At 41.3% G+C, this 22,504-nt stretch overlaps 1 protein-coding gene across 2 annotated transcripts in view; it reads right to left on the reverse strand.

The window, feature by feature from the left end:
* Positions 1–12,607, reverse strand: part of TRIM24 (tripartite motif containing 24) — a 69,348-nt gene extending 56,741 nt beyond the window's left edge. For both annotated transcript variants that reach the window (XM_080613861.1, XM_080613860.1), the window contains exon 1: positions 12,072–12,607. In XM_080613861.1, coding sequence (XP_080469987.1) covers positions 12,072–12,441 — 370 coding nt within the window. In that variant the 5' untranslated portion in view covers positions 12,442–12,607. The remainder of the gene's footprint in view (positions 1–12,071) is intronic.
* Positions 12,608–22,504: the final 9,897 nt, after the last annotated feature.

Below are 22,504 nucleotides of genomic sequence, written 5' to 3' on the forward strand. Positions count from 1 at the left end.
CTCCCTAGTTTTCCCCCCCATCTTCACAAAACCAAAGAGCTTCTTCAAAAGCGCTTTCTCAGCATGACACATTCTGTATTGAGAATGAATCTTCTACCAAAACTGCTCTTCATAAGTGCCATTTACCTGTCCTTTAGATTCACTTGACCTATTTTTACCTTGTTATGCCATACTGCCTGGTAGTATGATCATAAACTAGCTTAGATAATACAGTTCTGGAAGCATTACACTTTGCCTCCAATACCAGTTTGGGAATGCACTAGGATGATGCTTCTATTCTTAGTTTATTTTTAAGGAATATTCACAAGGGTTCAACCATGGCATTGTGGCTCATAACATACTTGGCTGGCAAAATGACAAATGAAAAAAAGGGCAACCAAAGCTTTAAGGCAGAACAACAGCTGCTCTGGCAATGAAGTCAGACATACTGCAGCTCATAGCACCTACACTGTATTCTCAATAATTCAAATCAGTCAAAAGGCAGCCAAAGAAAACCTTATTAAATCTGATCTCATCCCAATAGAACTGGGAGCAAAGAAAAAAAAAATGAAAAAAACCACACAATAAATACAATCAGATTAGAACACAATACAATAATACTGTTGTTAAATGGACTTTAATAGGATTAGCATTTAGCTTCTTAAAGAATTCAAACTACATTCAGCTCTTACACAAAGGGTGTAGAAGACTGTCAGTTCAGTCCATTTGGGATGCCAATACATTAAGTCTTCTTCATTTTGCCAAAGCAGCTTCTAGAATGATTGAGAATAGATCTTTGGCCCCATTGAGTTTAAACAGCAGTGACCATACTCTAGAAGACATATGAGCTACCATAAACTGTGGTTTTGCTTTTAAGTTGGATCTGGTCTCAGTTATAAGGCCATTTCTAAGAAAAAGGCAACAGAGGACTGTCTTCCCATCCACAGCTGAATCTGCTCAGTCTATCAAGATATACACAACTTGGTTGTTGATGTGTGATGGTGCAAATCCCAACAACTTATATAAAAGTACTTACTTGGGTGCTCACAGCAATTCTTGCAGGTCATTCTTAACAAACAGATAAAGAATGAAGAAAAATGTAAAATAAACCCCTGCTACTAGAGGTCTAGGGTTTGAAGTTTTTTTTGTTTAACCTTCACTGCTAGATGTGGGAAGACCACAGGCCCTCCCATACGTTTCATCCCAGGCTCTTCCACTCTTTCAAAACATTGGACTGCTATGAAGCAGAGAATAATCATTCTATTTTACAGTTTGGAGCATAATGTTTGAAGGAAGAGCTCCTAGCATCTCTGGACTCACATTCATGTAGACTAGGGGAGGTTAACTACCTTATGTTTATCCCAGAAAAGAATTCTATATTTTGAGATAATACTTACTCAGGAAAATTTAAAGAATGAACTCTGAAACCACATTTGAGCTCCTTCCACAGAAAAGGGACTGAGGAAAAGCTAAGTAGAGCTTCTCAAGGGAGATCAAGTTAACATTAAACTAAACAATCAATTCAAAGTATTCTAAATTATTTTGGGGGTGTCGCGGTTCAAGCACAGCCAGTAACTCAGAACCATGCAGCTGCTCACTCACTCCCCCTCACCCTTCTTCCTCCCCTTGCTCCCAGAGAGATGGGGAGGAGAATTGAAAGAATGTAACTCCCATGGGTTGAGATAAGAGCAGTCCAGTTAACTAAGGTATAACACAAATCACTACTGCTGCCACCAATAATAATAATGATAAGGGAAATAACAAGGGAAGAGAATACTGCTCAGCCCAACCTGAACAGTGATCTACCCCTTCTGGGTAACTGCTCTCAGTTTATATACTGGTTGTGACGTGCTGTGGTATGGAATACCTCTTTGGCTATTTTGGGTCAGGTCTCCTGTCTCTGCTTCCTCGCGGCTTCCCCTCTTCCCTGGCAGAGCATGAGACTCACAAAAGTTCTTGGTCAGAGTAAGCATTTCTTAGCAACAAGTAAAAACATTGGTGTTATCAGCATTGTTCCCAGGCTGAAACCAGCTACTAAGGAGAAAAATGACTGCTACTGCTGAACCCAGGACAGGGGGTTTCAAAGATTTTGTAGCTAGTGGATTATAACCTCACAGTGCCCTTTCACTACTAGCAATGGAAAGAAAAAACAGAACTACTGAAGTCCCAATAGTCTGTAGCTGGTAAACTCAACAGTTCATAGGCTGAAACAGGTGAGAACAATAGCTGCTAACAGGTGACAAAGACCCCCAAACAAGACAAAAGCAAGAAAGAAACAGAAATACTGAGGGTTCAAAACCAACTGCTTAAGCTAGCAAAGATAATACTGGAAACTGGGAACCTGTAAAAACTCAAAAGAGCTAAATCTAACCCTGATGTATGCTAGCTCCAGGATTTCAAAGTTACCATGACATTTAGTCATTACTGCGGTCCCACTATTAGACACTACATATAATTTCATTGCTCTATATTCATTCAGCAAAGCTTGTCTACTAAATAGACTGTCTTTACCTCAGCTCCTGAGTGATCAGTTGCTCAGTACCTCAATTTATCACTTTGGGGCTGGGCAGAGCTACATATTTGAACTTACTTGAAAAGTGTTGAAACAATACTTACAAGTCACAGTTTTCTGAACAGCAAAGAGATTTCAAAGTTACTTTCACTTCTCTTTAAACCAACTGACAAGGAAGGCATGTAATTTACACTCCCACATTACTTCAGCAAGCAGTTTACTTATTTTAAAGCAAAGTCCAGGTTGGAAAAACAAACAAACAGAAGTATGTTTCAACTTCAACTTCTGCTGTTCAGGCCAATCTTATATACCACTCACTTCTAGTAACAGACCTGTTGGTGCTGGGCTGTTTTATGAAGGCACTGTACCTTGCATTTAAAGTTAGAACCTTGCTACCACTTTAAATGTCTTATTCTCCAGCCCCAGCAGACTACCGCAGCTCTCCACCTCTCATTCCCACTTACTCATTCCCTGCACAACTGCCAGGGAAGCAGCATTGTTACAAGTACCTTGACATACCAAGTTGAGCAGCAGCCTAGAGAGTAACATGAATTTCTGCTGGGCTGGCTTACAGACTAGTTCAACAAACTTCAGCTCTTCACATCCTTAACCATGCTGCGACTCTGTATCAGATAAAATTAAGCTGATTACGTGAACCTCGTTACATGCTTTCTGAACACAAGCAGACATCCTAGAAAATACGTGGGGCTTTCCAAGTCAATATTTACATAAAAATAGTCACTTTTCTTTTTTACTATGTGCAGTAACATGTGTCAGGTCACTGGGAAAATACAAAGTCACTTTTTAAAACAGACAACCATTTTAGTTCAAAGGGTGCTTCAGCTACAGTCTGGTTTTATTCAAATTGCACTATATTCCCTTGAGGGATAACTGTGAATATAGTGAACACTACTATATACAGAATATAATGAGGGAACTCACCCTTTAAAAAAGTTGCCCGTGGCAACTTATTTAATCAGAAGCAGGAATCTTTCTACAGTCAGAAAGCAATTGGCTCAGTTCTCATGTCCATGTACTCCCACCTATGGAGCTTTTAGCACTGGAATTGCAGATTTCATTTTTGAAACGAGGATGTGCCTGTGACCCAGATCCATGCTAGAAACAAGGGCCCTCAAAACCCACGAGTGCAGCTCAAACAGCTGAGCCATGCTTACTGTCTTTGCTTTTCCCATAGCCCACTGATAAACTCCAAAAATAACTAGAAACCTTGTTTAACATCAGTCCTCCATCATAAGTTAGTAATGCATGCAAGGTAACACACAATTTTCTCCCACATAAAAGCTTCAAATAAGCATTTACTTGAAGCACTGGAGAGACAATACCAAGTAATTAGGAACATTCTTTAGCTCAATCTTTGGTTTTATACCTGACTTTACAAGACTGTTTCTCATTAAGAATGGTGGAATTTTCTTAGCTACTTCACACAACTATTTAATGCTCTTTGATGGTAAACATTTATGCTTTTATACATTCTATCTGGCCACTACAACAAAAGCCACACAGATATTTAGTCAGTTTGTCTGACACCAACATCTTCAAAGCACATTTGCGTTACAAGTACATAGTTTAAGCATTAAATAATGCCACAGCTACCTAGTTGCTGAGGTAAATTTCAACAGCATCACTGGAATTTTACTATGAGAAGAATTTTTCTGCAGTCTTGAAATTAGACAGACAGAAAAAGAACTGTTACAGCAGATAAAAGTTAAAGAAGAAACAGTAAGTTCCATAGAAGACCTTGCTACTATTCACAGTTCAGCTTGATCAACCGCCTAGGTCCACAATGCAAGCTATGGGGCCATCTTCACCTGAAGAACCCTGCCTGACCAGCATATTATTGTTAGGAAATAAGTGAAAAATTATTGTAATTAAAAGTATTTCTTCTAATTGTAAAAATATTTTAAAAGTCTTAAATTTCCAGTTTCAGAAATAACAGACTTTTCAAAAACAGTCACTCACTCATAATGAAATACAGTCACATTAAAATTCACTTAATATTCTTTTTGGTTTTCCCCCGCCTTGTTTTTAGATTAGATACAGTGGGCAAAAATACCAGCTTCACAAGCTGGTATCATTACCGGGAAATTCCACTAAATACTATGGAAATTCCACCTACAGCATCGTAACATAAACTCACACAACCCAGTACAAAGCTTTTTCTGTACAGAAGACCAAGTGAGACCTCACTTGGAGTATTGTGTACAGTTCTGGTGTCCTCAACATAAAAAGGACATGGAACTGTTGGAACAAGTCCAGAGGAGGGCCACGAGGATGATCAGGGGAGTGGAGCACCTCCCGTATGGAAACGGGCTGAGAAAGTTGGGGCTGTTCAGCCTGGAGAAGAGAAGGCTGCGTGGAGACCTCATAGCAGCCTTCCACTATCTGAAGGGGGCCTACAAGGATGCTGGGGAGGGACTATTCATCAGGGACTGCAGTGACAGGACAAGGGGTAATGGGTTCAAACTTAAACAGGGGAAGTTTAGATTGGATATAAGGAAGAAATTCTTTACTGAGAGGGTGGTGAGGCACTGGAATGGGTTGCCCAGGGAGGTTGTGAATGCTCCATCCTTGGCGGTGTTCAAGGCCAGGTTGGATGAGGCCTTGGGTGACATGGTTTAGTGTGGGGTATCCCTGCCCATGGCAGGGGTGTTGGAACTAGATGATCTCTCAAGGTCCTTTCCAACCCTAACAATTCTATGATTCTATGATTCTATGATTCTATGATTCTATGATTCTATGATTCTATGATTCTATGATTCTATGATTCTATGATTCTATGATTCTATGATTCTATGATTCTATGATTCTATGATTCTATGATTCTTCAAACAACACTACATTCAGAATCAAAAGTTTCAACAAAATTCCTGTCTTATTTTAACAAGCTGGGTAAAGTTGAGTGAATGTGACCATTTTGTAGTACTTATGTAAGTCACCAGGCCACCTTAAGTATCCTGCATGGCCTACAGTACATTTCTCCTACAAATGAGCTAGCCCACAGAGTTCGGACAAATATCCTTCGTCGACTTGCCTCTTCATGAACATATGCACCATTATTTTCCTTGCTTTTCAGATAAGTAATTTTCTTACAAAGTCTCTCATATCCATTAAAAGAATTCAATCCTTCCAACTAGGCACACATCTGAGAATTTCTAATACATTAGTATATATTTCCTCTCATGTTACTTTACGATCTCAGATTCTTTTCCATTATTAAAAGTACTGATTGCTTACCAGAGACATTATAAGCTGATTTTGAATCAGAACAGAGCTAGGTTGGCCTCTGAGGACTTAAATCTTGGCTTTAAAAAAAAAAAAAAAACCCAACAAAAAACAACCAACCAAACAAAAATGGAAAAAAAAAAAAAAAGTTTTACACAAGCATCCAGCAATTTTTATAACTTCTACAGCCTCACTTCTAAAAGGCCTCTAATTCAAATTAACCTGGCTGGCTACATCACTGCAGTAGTTTTAACACCTGATGTTTCTGACGGCTTCAGCGTCTCAGTCTCCCACTTCCTATTAGTAAAATAAGCAAGCATATATATGCATCTAATCTACCCTTGAAATACTATCCTGTAGACATACATGAGATAATAAATATATATTATATGCTTATATTAAGCATATACTGGAGCAAGCATGGTCAAAGCTTCTTTCAGCATCATGCTGTTGTCCATCTTAAGAATGGCTGCACAGGTATATTCACAGATTTCTGTGGAATTCTTGGTAGAAAAGAATGAAGGGATTTTTGGCAAATACATCCTCTACTTCAAATTACACTTGCACAATTAGTATCATATCCCATCATATATATCTTGAAAGTATAGCTTTTCTAAAAGAAGGGCATCATAATTAGAAAAGTAAAAATCTTCTCTGGATAGCTTTCTGATTAATATTTTAATGTTTTACTAGTTTCACGACTTTCTAGCCAAGAGGTTTGTCTATTACAGGCTATCAAAACAATAATATTACCCTTCACCTGTAACAATGCTAATTTTTTTTTCACATATGCAATCTCTGGGGCTCCAGGATTTTTCAATTCAAAGTAAGCACAAATCAAAACCAGTAAGAAAATCAGGCATATCTTTCCTACACATTCCTATAACATACATTATTTTAAACTATCATCACTCCCAAATATCCTTAGTTAAACAGGTTAAACAATTCTGTTTTTGATGGCACCACAGGAGAAATAAGACTTGTGAAAAGATACACAAATGCAACTATATATGTGCAAGTGTGAGTGTATACCCATACAGAATATGGACTCTTTCTGTTGGTGAAGATGGAGAGAATTTGCTTTAAGCAAGCAGCAATATAATAATAAGTTATTTCCATTTCATCTTTCATAACTATAGCAAGCAGATTTAAAAAAAAAAAAAAAAATCTTATATGACTTTTTAGAGTACCAAGACCTGAAAGAAAAAAATTATTTTCACTGTAAGAAACCCCAAATGAAGCTATTATATCCTTCATACTAATTAACAGGGGTCTTAATCATTATCAAACTGAAAGAGGGAAAGAACAGGTTACATACGGATAAATAAGAAAACTCTAAGTCAATTTCAAAAGCTGTGTTTTCCAGGTCAAACTGATGACATCAAAGTCCAGATATCAAGATGAGATGAGAGTCTGAAAGAGTTTAAAGCTATCTGGATAAGGACTGACTGTGGGACATAATAGAACAACAGATGTCATCCACATACATGAGGGGGTATGAAGGTCTTCATGCCATGCCTTATTACACCTCCAAATTGTATCAGTAAACAAATACTTTATGGGAATTAATAAGCTGAAATATCAAACATGAACATCACTGAAATCCTTGCTTTGTAATTATGAAGTATTTATTCCTTAATTAACATCAAGTACTGAACGTATCTGAGTTGTTAGTCTGGACACTCTCCAGTAATTTATATCCTAGGAGTGTCCAAATATTACATGCTTTTAACAACTTCATAGATTTGTTTGCTAGTAGGTTTGTCTATAGATAAACAAAGAAAACAAATCATCCCTCTACTATTTTTAGTATTGACACATTTAATCATGATACCTGCATAAAACTTTGCTACACATTTCCATTCACAAGTTTTTTCCCATACCAATTCCCAACCTATTTTCTGTACAGACTGATGAGAAAAAGCAAACAAAATTATTTTTGGAAAGGAACAGAATCTCATCCTGTAACTTTGCAGTTTTCATATACCTCTTTCATTAAAAAATTACACAAGAGTACTATGATGTCCAGATACTCCCACATTACGAATGCTGTCCTTTAATTAAGAATGGACGACTACTCAACTAGCCATTGAAGCACTACTCTGGACAAAATTTGGGCAAATGGCAGATTTCTAATAACAGCCTTCTTGTACGCACCAGTTACAGCTCACACAATCAAGTAGTACATAATGTCCACTTGAGAGACAAAAAAAGAAAACACACATGAAGTTAGCCAAGTTATTTAGTTGCAGAGTCATAGAATCATAGAATGGTTTGAGCTGGAAAGGACCTTAAGATCATCTAGTTCCAACCCCTCTGCCATGGGCAAGGACACCTCACACTAGACCATGTTGCCCAAGGCTCTGTCCAGCCTGGCCTTGAACACTTGCTCACAAGCTAGTATCACACTTACAGACCTACATTTGCAGCACTCCCCGTAGTTTATAATGTTCTGTACCTGGCAGCCTGTTTTTTGGCAATGCAACAGCAACAACAACAAAAAAAATCATATCAAATAAGCTGCCACTAGACATTGACAAAACAAGCCGTGAGTTTTTCAGTGCCAGCTAAGACCACTGAAGTCTGACACGCAGATGATTCTGCCACATCTTAAACTTCAGAAATGGTACAGAGATCAGAAACTCCAGGCTTCCTTTTCTATAGAAATTATTTTATTACAAAACTGAATGCACATGGCAGTGTAATGTATATCCATGTCAACTGGCCTTGCCACCAGCATACCTTTGCAGGAGGAATACTGATTAACATCCACTGCAGGAAACTCCTTTGTATGCCTTGACATTTGTCTTTGTCATTATACATGCTAAACTTCATATTCAATAAAGCAACACTAGAAATGTTAACCCATTCTAGATCTTTATGTTTGAATATTTTTTTCACAGCACTCAGTTGTTAGCATATTTACAGGAAGCAAGCCAACATTCTCCCAGTTAAACTTGTCTGTATCTTGGAAGTTGAAGGTATGAATTATTCCAGTAAAGCGAAGGACCGTTTCTACCTGGAAACACTTCACTGAAGACAAAAAGCACATCCAGAACATACTTGAACCTCAGTTCCTCTTTTGCTACCTGTTTCTCAACTCATTTGGGTATTAGCACAACACTCCTTCTCAGGGCCTAGTGAAGCACTTTTCAAATGAAGAATGGGGTTGATTGAAGAATGGGGCTGTAAATAAGTAACTTCAAGGAAGTTAGGCTTTGTTAGCAGCTATAGAGATAAGGAAATGGCTAAGATAAGCATTGGACAAGAACTGGCCAGAACCAGCCTGGTGGTTACTGACATGACAACGATGCTAAAACGAAGTGATGAAGAGGAAGATGATGAAGAAATAACCACTAAGGGTCCCAAAGCCCACTACCACATTTTAGTGCGCATGCAGGAGGAATTCTCTAGAAGTATGATGTAATGTGTAAGTAACTCAATGAATATGTATGTAATCTAATGAATATGTATGTTTAAGGACAATATAATCACAGGCTGGTTGACGCTCGCTCGGATGAGACACGCTAGGAGGAGCTATCCCCCGGGGTCTCCCAGCGCCCCAATGAAGAACACCTGCTTGTCAAACTTTGTTGGAGAGTTCCTGGAGATTTCTCCGAATCACAAATCACATTGTCTCTCCTTTGTCCAAGCCAGACTCCCTTCTACCACTTCTACACTTCAGGCTTCTTTGTGTAACACCTTACTGCACAGCACATGTACATAAGCAGTCTGCTTATCCTTCAGTAGCTTTTCATAGTTTATAGTTCTATTGTATTCCTTACCTAGGACATTCCTTCCAGCACAAACAGCTTCCTTGCTGTTCATTTCTTCAGTTTAGTCACAGCAATCTCATAATTTAAATTACAAGGGACATTCACTATCCAACTCTCTGAGCTTCTACTCTTCAGTTTATTTCTTCAGGTCACTCCACAGAAACATTTTGCACAACATATTAGCAGAAGAGGTCACAGATTTGCACCGCTTTGTCCTTCCTTTCATTTTCTGAGAATTTAATCACTCCTCCAACCATAGCATTTTTCCTCAATATAATCAAAATCAGCTCCAAGGACTGACATTTGGGGTTTCTTTGGTTTTTTAGGTTTTGGGTTTTTTTAAATCAATTCTAACTTAAGCTCAGAACTTTTTTATATCAGTTGGAAAACAGCAGCCCATGCACATCATCAAGTTAGGACTTAGCTTGCTAGTGTACAGCCATTATCATTTTAAATGGGCTAAAAACCTCAAGAAGATGTAAGAATGCATCAAGGAGAGTGAGATCTATACAAGTTTCTTCTTCCTATTGGCCACTGAATGGTAGCATGGAAGCATGAAAATAACTTGAAAGTAAAGTCAACAGAGTAAAAATAACATCACCAAACAACAGTATGTTTGTAAATTTGTAGGAAGAGGAATATATACTGTATCCATTCATACAGAGCCACCATGCTTAGGCTCCACATTTACTGTTGCTACAACTCGTTATTTTGTCTATCATTTTCCCCTTCAAGCAGATGTTTGAATAGCACTAATCTTTTCATTCTTATGATGCATCTTATTTATTACTCAAGTAGAGAGCCTTATTTCTGCTATATTTAAACTGAACATCTGGGAATTGAGCTATGCTGTTCATGACCTCAAAACTTGTAGGACAATGATTATGTTGTTTCTCAGCCTATGTTGCAACCCCTAAGCTAGCTACATCTCTGCCCTCTTTCTCACTCCCAAGTATCTCATCTTGAAATATCCCATCATACACCAAAGCTTTTGCTGCTTCTGTTCCTCTCATGCAGAACTTTACAGTTCTACTTGTAGATGTACAAGGAATAACACCTCCTGGATCAACCAAGCTTAAATATACTGGAGCTTTGGGCTCACAGATCTTCCCACTTTGGAACTTCTGACTAGGCAGTCTGACTACTATACAAATCACATGCTAAAATTAAAGACTGAATGAATACACTAACACAGACATCCACACAGATGATGAGGCTTAGCATGTCCTGCTAAGAGCATACTCGGGACTTTCACAGATATTCTGAAGCAAGGTTGTCTCTGGTCCGGTTGTCCCAAATATTCCTTTCTCTCATAAGGGTGTTGCTTTATGAATTGCTGCAAGCATTTTGCATATTCACGTCGTAATCCTTCTGTTCAGAACTGCTGGCAGGATGGCAAAGGTTTCCTAAATGCACTTCAAGGACAATAGCCAATACTCACTTAAGAATGGCCAACCTGGAGTTACTACTTCTTTCTTCATGAATAGCTTTCTACTGAGCCCCCACTACACATCCCAATAAGCACAACCTCCACTGATACCTACAGAAACTCAGCTTCCACCTCCCTTTCTCTTTTCTATTCAATTTCTCCAGGATCTTCACCCATTTCCACTAGAGGATGCTTGTCTGCACCTTTTCCTAAGATGAAGTTGCCTTTTACAAAATTAAGCAATCCACTAGACCTAAGAAAAACATTAGGAAAATACTTTCTGATTGCAGGAGTTTATAAAAATGCATCTTGCTGTGGAAGATGTACCGTAAACACACTGACATGAGTTACTTTTTCAGTAGCTGCCAGTACCAAAACTTCCTCGCGGCATTCTCCCTTCAGCGCCACAGTCAAGCACGTAATTTACACACTAGTGCGTGACCAGATCCAGCCATCCAGGCTGCCCATCACGTGCACAAGTATTCCTGCCCGCCCGCACTAGGTACGGCCCCGGCCCTCCGACCCTCCCCGCCTGAACCTCGTGTGAAGAGGGTATCATCTGCCGGATCCCCGCCCCCCCCCCCCCCCGTCTCCCTTCTCTTCTTCCAAGCCACCAAACAGGACTCAAGGCTATTTCCTCGCTACGTTTTCCTGCCTCACCACCCCGAGTTCAAGTTTCCCGCCGGCCGCAGGCAAAAGCAAACCCGTTCTAGGTGCAACCCCCCAACATACACAGAAGGAAGTGGCCCCGTACCCGCGATCCTGCGGGGGGAGAAGAGAAACTGCTCCCGCCTCTCTGCTCCACCAGCACAGAGAGAGGTCCTGGGAAAGTGCAATTACCGCCGTCCCTTCCGAGGTGGGAAATTTAAACACAAATAATTAAAACCCAAAACACACACAACACACGCAGAGCCTTGGCGCCGGCGAGCACAGCCCGCCCCGAGCACTGACAGGTCCATACCTCAGCAGCCCCGCGGCCAGGCACCTGCACCCCGCCATTGCACCCACTGCTTCCCAAGGTCCCGTCGCGACAGCTCCCACCCCCACGTCTATCGCGACACACACGGCTCCGAGGGAAGGGAGTGAGACGGCACCGCCAACTTCGGATGCCGGCGGCGAAAGGGCGACTTACCGGGAGTGCAGTGCACGGGTGAGGCCGGCGAGGAGACGGACGAAGAGGAGGGCACCGGCGGCTGCGGCTCCTTCGGGGTGCCGACGGCCGAGAAGGGGATAGCGGGGGGAAGCATGAGGTAGCGTTCGGGCTGCGGCAGGCAGCGGAGGCAGACCGAGTGGAGGCAGGGCAGCAGCTTGGGCCGCCGGCTCTGGATGGGCTGTCCGCACACGCCGCAAGTGTCCAACAGGTTGAGCTGGGCCACCTCCCCGCCGCGCTCCGCCGGACCTTGCCGGCTCTCGGCCTCGTTTTCCCCGCTCAGCGCCGCCACTCCCGTGCGATCCGCCGGGCAAGGCCCCCCCGCCGCGCCCGCTACCGTCGCCTCTTCCATTGTCCTGCGCCGGCCGCCGCTGCCGGAGCGCTGAAGGGAGGCGTGGCGGCCCCGCTGCTCCCGCCGCTTCCCTCGCTCGCTCGGTCCCGGACACCCGGACCCGCGCAGCCCGCGCTGTTTGTGTGCCTGCCCCGGGAGGACGCTGCCCAACGGCGGCCCGCACCCGCCCCTCGCCCCGCTGCGCCCCGCCCCGCCCGCGGTGTCAGCCCCCCTCCGCCCCTCCACGCCACGCCCCCTGAGAGGCCACGCCTCCACCGCTGCGTGCGGCGAGCGCTCCTCCCGCCCCGCCCCTTCCCCGCAGGAACCCGGCCGAACGCCGGCGGAAGCCCCGCCCCGAGGGCCCCGCCCTCATAGGCCCCACCTCCCGGTAGGCCCCGCCCTGTTCCCATGGCGGCGGGCAGCGCGGGAGGGTAGCAGCTGCACCACACACGCATGGCGTTGATGACTGGTGCCCATGGTCCTCTCAGACCCTGCCTGAATAATGGGTTGACACGCTGGTGGGAAGGGATGGGATCTAGACGGATCTGGACACGCTTGAAAGGTGGCCAGTGCCAACCTTATGAAGTTCAACCAGGCCAAGTACAGGGTCCTGCGCTTGGGTCGGAGCAATCCCAGGCACAGCTACAGGTTGGGCAGAGAAGAGATTCAGAGCAGCCCTGCGGAGAAGGACTTGGGGGTGTTGGTCGATGAGAAAATGAACATGAGCCAGCTTCAGTGTGCGCTCACAGCCCAGAAAGCCAACCGTATCCTGGTTGATAGGATCAAAAGGATAGCATCAAAAGGAGCGTGACCAGCAGGTCGAAGGAGGTGATCCTGCAGCTCTACTCTGCTCTTGTGAGACCTCGCTTGGAGCATTGTGTGCAGTTCTGGTGTCCTGGATCGCATTTACTCTACTGTGCACAGGCATGTCACCTGAGTGCAGCTAACTAGTGACTGGTAAAATGAAAACAGTACAATGGAAAAGTATGATTCTGGTTTGGACACAACGGCTGAGGGAGCTGGGGGTGTTTAGTCTGAAGAAAAGAAGGCTCAAGGGGTACCTTATTGCTCTCTACAACTGCCTGAAAGGAGGATGGAGTGAGGTGGGTATTGGTCTCTTCTCCCAAGTAACGAGTGACAAGACAAGAGGTAATGGCCTCAAGCTGTGCCAGAGGAGGTTTAGACTAGATATTAGGAAGAAATGTCTTCACCGAAAGGCTGTTCAGGCATTGGAAAAGGCTGGCCAGGAAAGTGATGGAATCACTGTCCCTGGAGGTGTTCAAAACCATGTAGATGAGGCCCTCAGTGACATGGTTTAGTGGTGGACTTGGCAATCTGGGGTAAAGGTTGGACTTGGTGATCTTGAAGGTCTTTTCCAACCTACTTGATGTATGGTTCTGTGATTCTATTTAACACTTGTAACTTAAGTACGCGTGCAGACATGAAGCGCTGCTTGCATGTTGGTCACAGGTCAATCATAAACTGGTCTGAGCTCCTGAGAATATTCCAGATAGCCGCATTTAAAATCCCAGAGCAGCCAGTGTGCTTCCCACTGCCTTGCATTCCCATCAAGATCCCAACATCAGACCCATAATAAATAGGAGCATAGAAAAGCCTTTCATGACGAATTTCTTCAGTGCATAGAACTGCATAGAGCATTGTCATGATTCAGCGTGTCTCACATCCATAATTTACCATCATAACAGGAGAACAATACTACAAGTTGTTTCAGGGAGAGAAGCAGATTTGCCTTTACAATGAGGAACTGTTAAAGAGATAAGTATCATTCCCTGCTTAAGAATATCAACAGAGGGGATAGGTCATGCCTTCTCAACCCGTGACCTGCCAAAACATAGGGGAAAAAATGTCACCAGAAGCAGTTTCCTGAAGCACACCTGCTGCCTCTCAGTCCAGCTGCCTGTCTCTTTTGCTAAGAATCACCAGCTCGTAGGGTAGAGTTCCATCGTACACTTCCTCTAATCCCCTCCACACTGCCTTGGCTATCCAACGTTGTACGGTGATGTTCTAATAATTCCTTGTGACAGGAGCTAACATGCTGAGAGCAGTGTAAGTGTTAACGATGAAATGGATTGAGGAGTTAAAGCTAAGGAGAACAGTACAGATTCCTTAAGGTGAAAAAGTATCAAAAATGCCATTAGAATGGGTCTGTCAGGGAACAGGCAATAATTGAAGTATGTTTGATTACTTTTAATAGCAAACAGGAAAATCAGTGAATGATTTATTTGTGAGGAATGATAGCAAGTCATAAGATCATCAAACTAGATGGTTTCTTTAAGGAGTATGAGATGTCTCTCCGATAGATGTCAAACAGGAAAACAGAGATATTATCTAAGGCTATGGAGATCATCCTGCAAAAGATCTGAGCAGACACTGTTGAAAGATATGATCCTCACGAGTATCCCGGAGATTAGCAAAATTATATGATTACATTTCCTGAAAAATTTGTTTGCTTGGGATGTTTGGAAAGCTCACTCAAACTGTGCTGTAAAGTCATGTGGCATCTGACCATCATTTGATTTAAAATAAATGTTCATCAATTTTTTTTTTAATTTGAATTTGAAAGTAAAGAAAGCCCTGCTCTCCTTCCTCCTAGTGGTGGCATCATATTAGGAGTACTCAGGACAGGAGCAAAAAGGGTAAGGAGGAACAGAAATAAGCTTGAGATAACCAGTTGTTCAGTGCATGAAGAAAAGAGAGTGAAGGAAAAAGATTTTAAGCTTAAGTGCGTTGCTCAGACAAAATGTGGAAACAATCAATGAAGGATGCTGCATCCATTATGCTCACCTGGGTGCACTGCTTGGGACCACATCTACAAGGCATGTGGCCAACAGGGACCCCAGGCAAAGCTGACTTGGGGCTGCTTGTAAAAGGCGATGTAGACAAACATGCCATAGGGCAATACTTGCTGCACTGCCTTCAGTCTGAAAACAGCAGCCAGTTTTGTCTAGTTTCTGTCAGAAGAAGATTTGTTGGGCTCTCCAGTGTTTGACTGGGATGAGGCAAATCAATGGAGAAAGAATGAAGATGGTGATAAACTGATAGAGACAGTTTAGAAAGCATGGAAATCATGTTGACTGGCTGCAGGAAATTACTAGAGCTTGAGATTACTTCATCTCTTTTTCCGTTTTCAACACTCACAGAAGAGCATAAGAGCTGTTCACAGTATGTGAATTTTATTAAAGGCCAATTAAAGCAGTATTATTCCTCCAGCATTTCACCTTCTGTTCACTTTGTGACCGCAGTCTAGATTTTTGCCATTTGTAATCTGGATTCCTGCAACATTCTCTACAAAAAGTTATTCAGAAACTTTAATTGCAGAAGGAAATGGCTGACAGCTGCCCAGCAGAACTTCTCAGTGGAGGGCTCATACCTAGGAGCTCTTTGTACTCAGAATTTATTTGCCGGCTCTGATTTCTTCCTTTTGTCTTTGGTTGAGTTAGTCTCCTCCCTGTATTTCTAGATTTTCTAGTAGTCAGTCACTCAGCCTTACAAAAGACAACCCGTCCCAGATTACCCCTAACCATCAGCATGTACATTTCCTGCTCTTAAAACAGCCATGCGACACGAAACAGTCTCTTTCCAAAGTTTTTCCATAGACCAAAGTAAAGCTGCAGGGCTTGCAGCACGATCCAGACAGCTCAGTTTTTGTCCTTTATGTGGCAACTGTGAAGGAAGTGGCAGAAGAGACTCAGCACTCTGTATCATTAAAAAATGCTTTTGCCACTGTGGTCATCCAAGACCTGGGCAGAGCAGCTTTTTGGACAGACTCTACTACCAATAACATGAAGCAGTCTCTAGGAGGATCTGCTCCAGAGCATAAAGCATTTACTAATCTGGCTTCTCCTGACAAATGGATGTCTTAATATATGCTTGGTTTTGCTGTTGGGTGAAAACCATAAAAGATAAAAGATGTTCACTGGGGACAAGATGAGTGCATTAGAAACTCACAGATAGGGAGATGTAATGTATTAACCCTTCCAGCAGTATTGAAGAAAGAGAACTTTACGTACCCAAACAGTTGGAATAAGCAGCACATGAACATAGTGCCTCCCTAGCTATACTGGCCCAATTAGGAATCAAACTAGAATACGGTTTAGGCCTGTAGACTGCCTTTCTGAACTCCACAACCAAGAGTCTATAAAGCTATAGTAGACTGCTTTTTACAGAGAACCTGCTTGTCCTCTCAGCCGTGAAAGAGTGAGATAAACCTGATTTGGGTAATTTTCTTAGGAATTTCAGCTTTCTGTTCTCTGTACTTCACTAACCCAACATATGCACACACACAAAAAAACCCTTTTCTTCCAAATTGAGGATGGTTTCTTAGAAACTTTCTTTTGTCCTATATGATAGGGCAAAAGAATATTTCAAATATTTCAAATATTGGCAAATGGCTGGTGGCACTCTACTTTCACAATCCAGAGGAGATTTACTTGAGCAGCTTGGTCTCAGATGGAAACTCACCACAGATGGGGCTGTGCCCAAGATCCTGGAGTGGGCCGGCTGCCCTGTAATGTTTCTCTTGCCCCACCCAATATGCCTCCACTGTAACTATGGAATAACACCACTATTGCACAGCTTCACATTAGTTTCATGTTCAGAAAAGCTGCTGTGCTTTTGTAAGTTAACCCTGTGGTCGTCCCATTGGGTACCTTTTCATGGGAAAGGGGCTTGCCTAGGGGGAGAGGCAACATGCCACTTCTGAATGCCCAGTATTAGACAAAAACTGCTGAAAAATACCTGTGGTGTTCACAAACCTTTTTTCTTCAAAAGTGTATGTTTTAGGGGTAAACTTCACTTCCACAGAAAATTCCACAAATACATGAAGTCAGCATGGCTAAACATGAACACATCCCAGTTAATGTCCCTTAACAATGCTCTATCCAGTTGTTTTATCACACAATTACAGGTCCCATCTCTAATCCCCAGTGGGCCTTTGGAGACCTGAGTCTCTCCTAGGGATGAGCAGGATGCTAGGACTGCCCATGTAGAGGTGCTGGGGTTCAAAACTGAACCTATTCCCTGTTCCAAGTCCCTGTGCCCTTTGTTCAGCCTCAGTGGAAGTGGGGCATTGCAGGGTTGCAAGTACAGACTGGTCCAGCAATCATGTAAGAGTGCAGTTGCATGCCAACCCCTGATGAGTTAGACATTCATCCAAATAATCAGGCCAACAGACCATATTCCTAAATTATCACAGGGCAGCTCTAAATCTATCACATCGAGTTTCTTTTGTGACATGTAAAGGGCCAGAAATATCTTTCTGCAGCAGCACAAGTAACCTTGTTGGGTATAAGACTCATTTCAAGGAACTCCAGAATTATCCAGTGAGGGCCACAGCTTCTCTTGATGTATCTCAGTAATCTTAGGAATTATAAGGTAGGGGGTATAACTATAGTGCCTGTAGATCTGAAATTCAGTAATAATTGAGTGCTTAGCTCCCTACCTGCCTAAGCACTTCTCTTGCCCCTGTCTCTTTATCTGATGAAGGTTTCCTACTCAGACTCTTGTTAGCATTAGTACCGCTAGGAAAAAATGAAGCATTGCAAACTCCTTTTGATGTATGTTTTTGGGAAAGTCCAAAGAGACCTGCAGAGCAGTGTTGAGAAGTCAAGTCACCTGGCTCCACTGGGAAACTGTAATGCAGCAGGATGAGACTCTGCCCTGACTTCACTCCTGAAAAGGGACTTCCTTATTTTAACATTTTAGGGAGGATGGAGTAGGAAAGCAATACTGCTTTAACAGTCACTTTCAATGTCAGCATTGATTATAGGAAGTGAATACATATGGAAAGGAAGCTCCGTGTGACATCTTTTTCACTTCCTTAGTGTTAGTCTTTAGCTGTAAGAAGAATCAAAATTTTATTTAACAAAAGATTCTCAGGTTTCAGAATGTGCTAATTCAGATTAGGAAAGTTTCCCCAATTTTTAAATAATTTGTGAAGAAAAGCTTTTGAGACATAGTCTGGATTAGATTAAAAAACTATGTTGTCAATGAAAATATTTTGTTTGGATTTTTGTCCTTTATTTATTGCTATGCAAAATAAATGTTATACTGCAACAGAAAGTATTTGAAATCTTTTTTGCTTGTTTTCTTCCCTACAGAAAAACTATCTATGAGATATTTACCAAATTACCAGAACTCTTACTCCAACTTCAGAATTTTCTGAAGCATTTTTATTAAAATGACAAAACCCAAAATAATTAAAAAATCCCCAAGCCTCTGCAGACTGCAAAGAAAAATTGTTATTATCCCATTACTGGTATTCCTCCTGTCACCTCACTTGCTGACCCCACCTGGTTTTCAGTAACGCCTTCACAGGCTGTACCATTTTTCACTCTTATTTTTTTGGCTGAATACCTACAGTAAGGTACATTTTGTTCTCATTCTTAATGAGTGTCAGAGGTTTGTTTTCCCTCTTGCAGACCACAGATCACATTAAATTACTAAGAACAGCCCAGGACCAAAAATACATTCATTTTCATTTCTGTTCTGAAAAGTAACTATAAAATTGAGTTATGCAATCACATATTTATTTTCCCCGTGACTTTAAGGTCAAATATAAGGTCAAAAGTTTAAAAGAAAAGAGTGTTTTTAAACGTATTCGTCTCTCTGTTAAGTTACTGCAACTTGCAATCTAAAGGTCATGATATTCCTTCACAATCAATGGGATTCCTAATGAACCCTTATTTTTGACCAGAAAGTCCCTTTCTTTGAACTTAGGCTTTCAGAGCCATCCGTATCAATCACATTAAGGAGTCAGATGGGAAGAATAGAATCTCTCACTTCATTTTAAATATTGTGTATATTCAGAAATGCCCTACTTTGCACACAGGCATTACATCTGTATGAGAGATTTGCATCAGTGTGACTAAATTGATTTTGCTGCATCATTGCACATTTGCTTAATGTAAACAAGGCCTTTACTGTTGGCTATGCTGAACTAATAAGAAAAAAAATAGCAAAAATTTCTCTAAGGTTGTTTGGAGATATGATTCTAAACACACATCTAGGGAAAATAAGAAGGTTTGGTTTGCTTTTGCATGTTGCTACTTTTAAAGAGCTGTTTTTCAATGGAGCAAAGCTTATTAGAAAATTCAGAATCCATCAATTTAAGCCAAAGGAGCATGCTACAGATTTTCTAGCAGAAAGATATAACCAATGTTATCTTGGTTACTGAAAATTTTATTTACAGTAGTAATTATCTAGTAAATAAAATGTTCACCTCCTAAAAAGCCCCTGAGCTATTTTGAGTTTTCCTTTCATTGTGCCTCAAGTCTCATCCACACAACTAAACTGAAGCCATAGTAGACAACATGCAGCAGGACCAGCCAGAGTCAAACCAATTCCTCTGTTTTCTTATGCATCTTTTCTGAACAGCCCTGAATGGAGGGTGAGACAATGAAACAGAGGATAAACAAGTCACAATCTTGGCTAAAAGCCACAGTGAGTGACACAGGACTGCATTACCTAGAATAACACTTTCAAGCCCTCCAGCCATCTGAGTCTGGACAGACGGCAGAACTGTTGCACGCAAAGTTCAAGGCTCTCACCTGGCCTCTCAGCTCTGCAAGCCTTCTGTGGGATGGGAGACATTGCACTCTGGACTTGTTTAAACCCGAAGACTTAGGGGAAGAAATAGCCCAAGCCTCTCTCCATTTTCTTTTTCCTTCTGTCATCACTATTTAAGGTACTGATTCTTAGGGGATTATATTATAATGAAATAAAAGGTAATAGATAATATATATATAGGAACTTCAGATAGATAGACAATATCTAAACCCCACACATTTTACTCTCAATTAGCACAATACATTTATGGATATAGGCAAATACTGAACATCTAAGAGCATTTCCTCCTCAAAGTCTTTGTGCTTCTTGGTTAGCATATTGGGAAGAAGGGTGGGAGACAGGGAAAGGGGTTTTTTTGCCTTTGCTTTCCCACGTGCAATTTTCAGCCATAGAGAAATTTCTTACTGGGGTTACAATTTGACATACAACTATTTTGGCACCAATGCCAGTGGTAAGGTGGTGTCAACATAGCTGTACAAATGTTGAGTCATGGCCTACAAGAACATAGCACTGATAGATGACAAATAAGACATTTTTTGTGTTCCATTTTATTGTGGGGCAAGTCACAGTCATCCTTCTGTGACTACTGGAAAGAAAATCTTTAGGAGTCAATGACTATGCCAGTGGCAACTCTACTGTCCCATCACAATGGAGTTATAGAGCCTTGATGATACTCTTATGACCATGTTTCAGCTTCTCAGGCACTCACCTCTTGCTTTAAAATAAAGGCATGATTCTAGATTACATTTATGATCAGAAACAGTATTGTACAAACTAAAAAAGAATACGTAAGTTGACAGAAATATTCCTCTAATTATTGTGAGCTGAAATGCACACCTGTCAGTGTTGGTTCCATCCCATTTCTCTCTCAAATACCCTAACAGAGTGGCCATTGCTGGAGAAACTGCAGTATCCCAACCAACTCACTCAGTTCTGACAGGCTAAAGAAAGATTGACTGTAAGATTGGCCTGTGTGGTTCACATGGATCAATGGGTGACTATTGATTTTAGGGTGTTACATGACTGGGGCAGTCCATTCTCTCTGGCAGATTTGAGAGGAATGGATGGCAGAGTTGAGAGGACATACTAAAATTTCTGCTTTCTGCTCCTTTACACTGGTGTAGCAAACAATAGGATTTGAGATTTGCAGAATCTGAATTACTGCATGCAATTGTACAAGCAAAATTGATGAGGTTAAGACTGACACCAGCTTTTGTATTTGTTGACTTGCTTTTTTAAAAATTTGTAATATTAATAGAGGAGTCAAAATGACACTTCAACTGCATTGATAAGAACCTTCAGAAGTACTGATAAGAAAAATAGCCATATATCAGGATTCAGTTATATTTCCTATGAAATCATGCACGTGCTGGGACACCTATTAGAAATGTTCTTACCGGATGCTGTTATATTCTGCCCCTCCTAGAGTAATACCTTAGTACGTATTTTTATGTTTAAAGCAGTGTTGGCATTGTGCAGCCATATAATACTGTGACAAAACCTGCTCTGTCACTCACGTGCATTTCCATCCTAAATCAAATGTGAGTAAACCAAGCAGAGTTTGACCCTAAATTGAAAAGCTTCATAAGCAGAAGCTGTGCATTACAGTCACAGAAATCTAATGTCCAGATCTGTGGGGCCGCATGTTTATGATTTTCGAATGCTTGAACAGATTTTAAAATAAGCCAGTCTGTAAATACAAGGGAAAATCTGACTGCAGCATTATGAAGCTGTGCAGTGCAGCACTCCAGATTTGTTTTCTTCACAACTCTGTAGAACTGTAGGCAATATGTAATGCCTAAATGCCTAATTTATTTCTTTTACTTTTTTTCAAACAAGCTATACCCCATAGGAATATCTTCGTAATCTACAGCATTGTGAATTTTAATGTATTTTTTGAAAGTATCATTTGACTTTTCAGCTAGGGTCAAGGGTGATGCTTCATCGATTAGAGACACACTCTGGGATTAAAGACAACAGGCTTGTCTTGTTTTATATAGATCACATACTTCCCTGGGAAGATTATTGACTCTATATCTCTATTTGCATTTGCACAAAAATAGCATTTTTCTGTCCAGGCATGTTGTGAGGGACCTCAAAGACTGAGACATCTCACGTGTTGTTGTAATTTGAAATCACATAAAATGTGCAGCAGGAGAATATCCTAAATGTTAAAATGAAGTTGGAACTCAGAAGTAATTTCTAATCTATTATTACTGTCATCCAGTAGGAGATTAAATTTAGGCATATTGCTTTTTTTTTCTCTTGCTCTCAAGCAATAAGTGGGTGTATTTTTGTCTTGGGAGACAACTCACAGCTAATGACATAATTTTCAACTAGATATTGGCCAAAACAAAGTTATTCCAAGTTATTACTCTTACAAAGACTATACTGTATGAAAAAGAACATACAAGGAAACTCAATATTCTGATTATTGGTAAATATGGCTCAGCATTAACTCCACTGAAGTAGCTGTAACTAGGTCAAGTTGGACTTC

The sequence above is a fragment of the Psittacula echo genome, assembly GCF_963264785.1.
Source record: "Psittacula echo genome assembly, chromosome: 1".
Lineage (NCBI taxonomy): Eukaryota > Metazoa > Chordata > Aves > Psittaciformes > Psittacidae > Psittacula > Psittacula echo.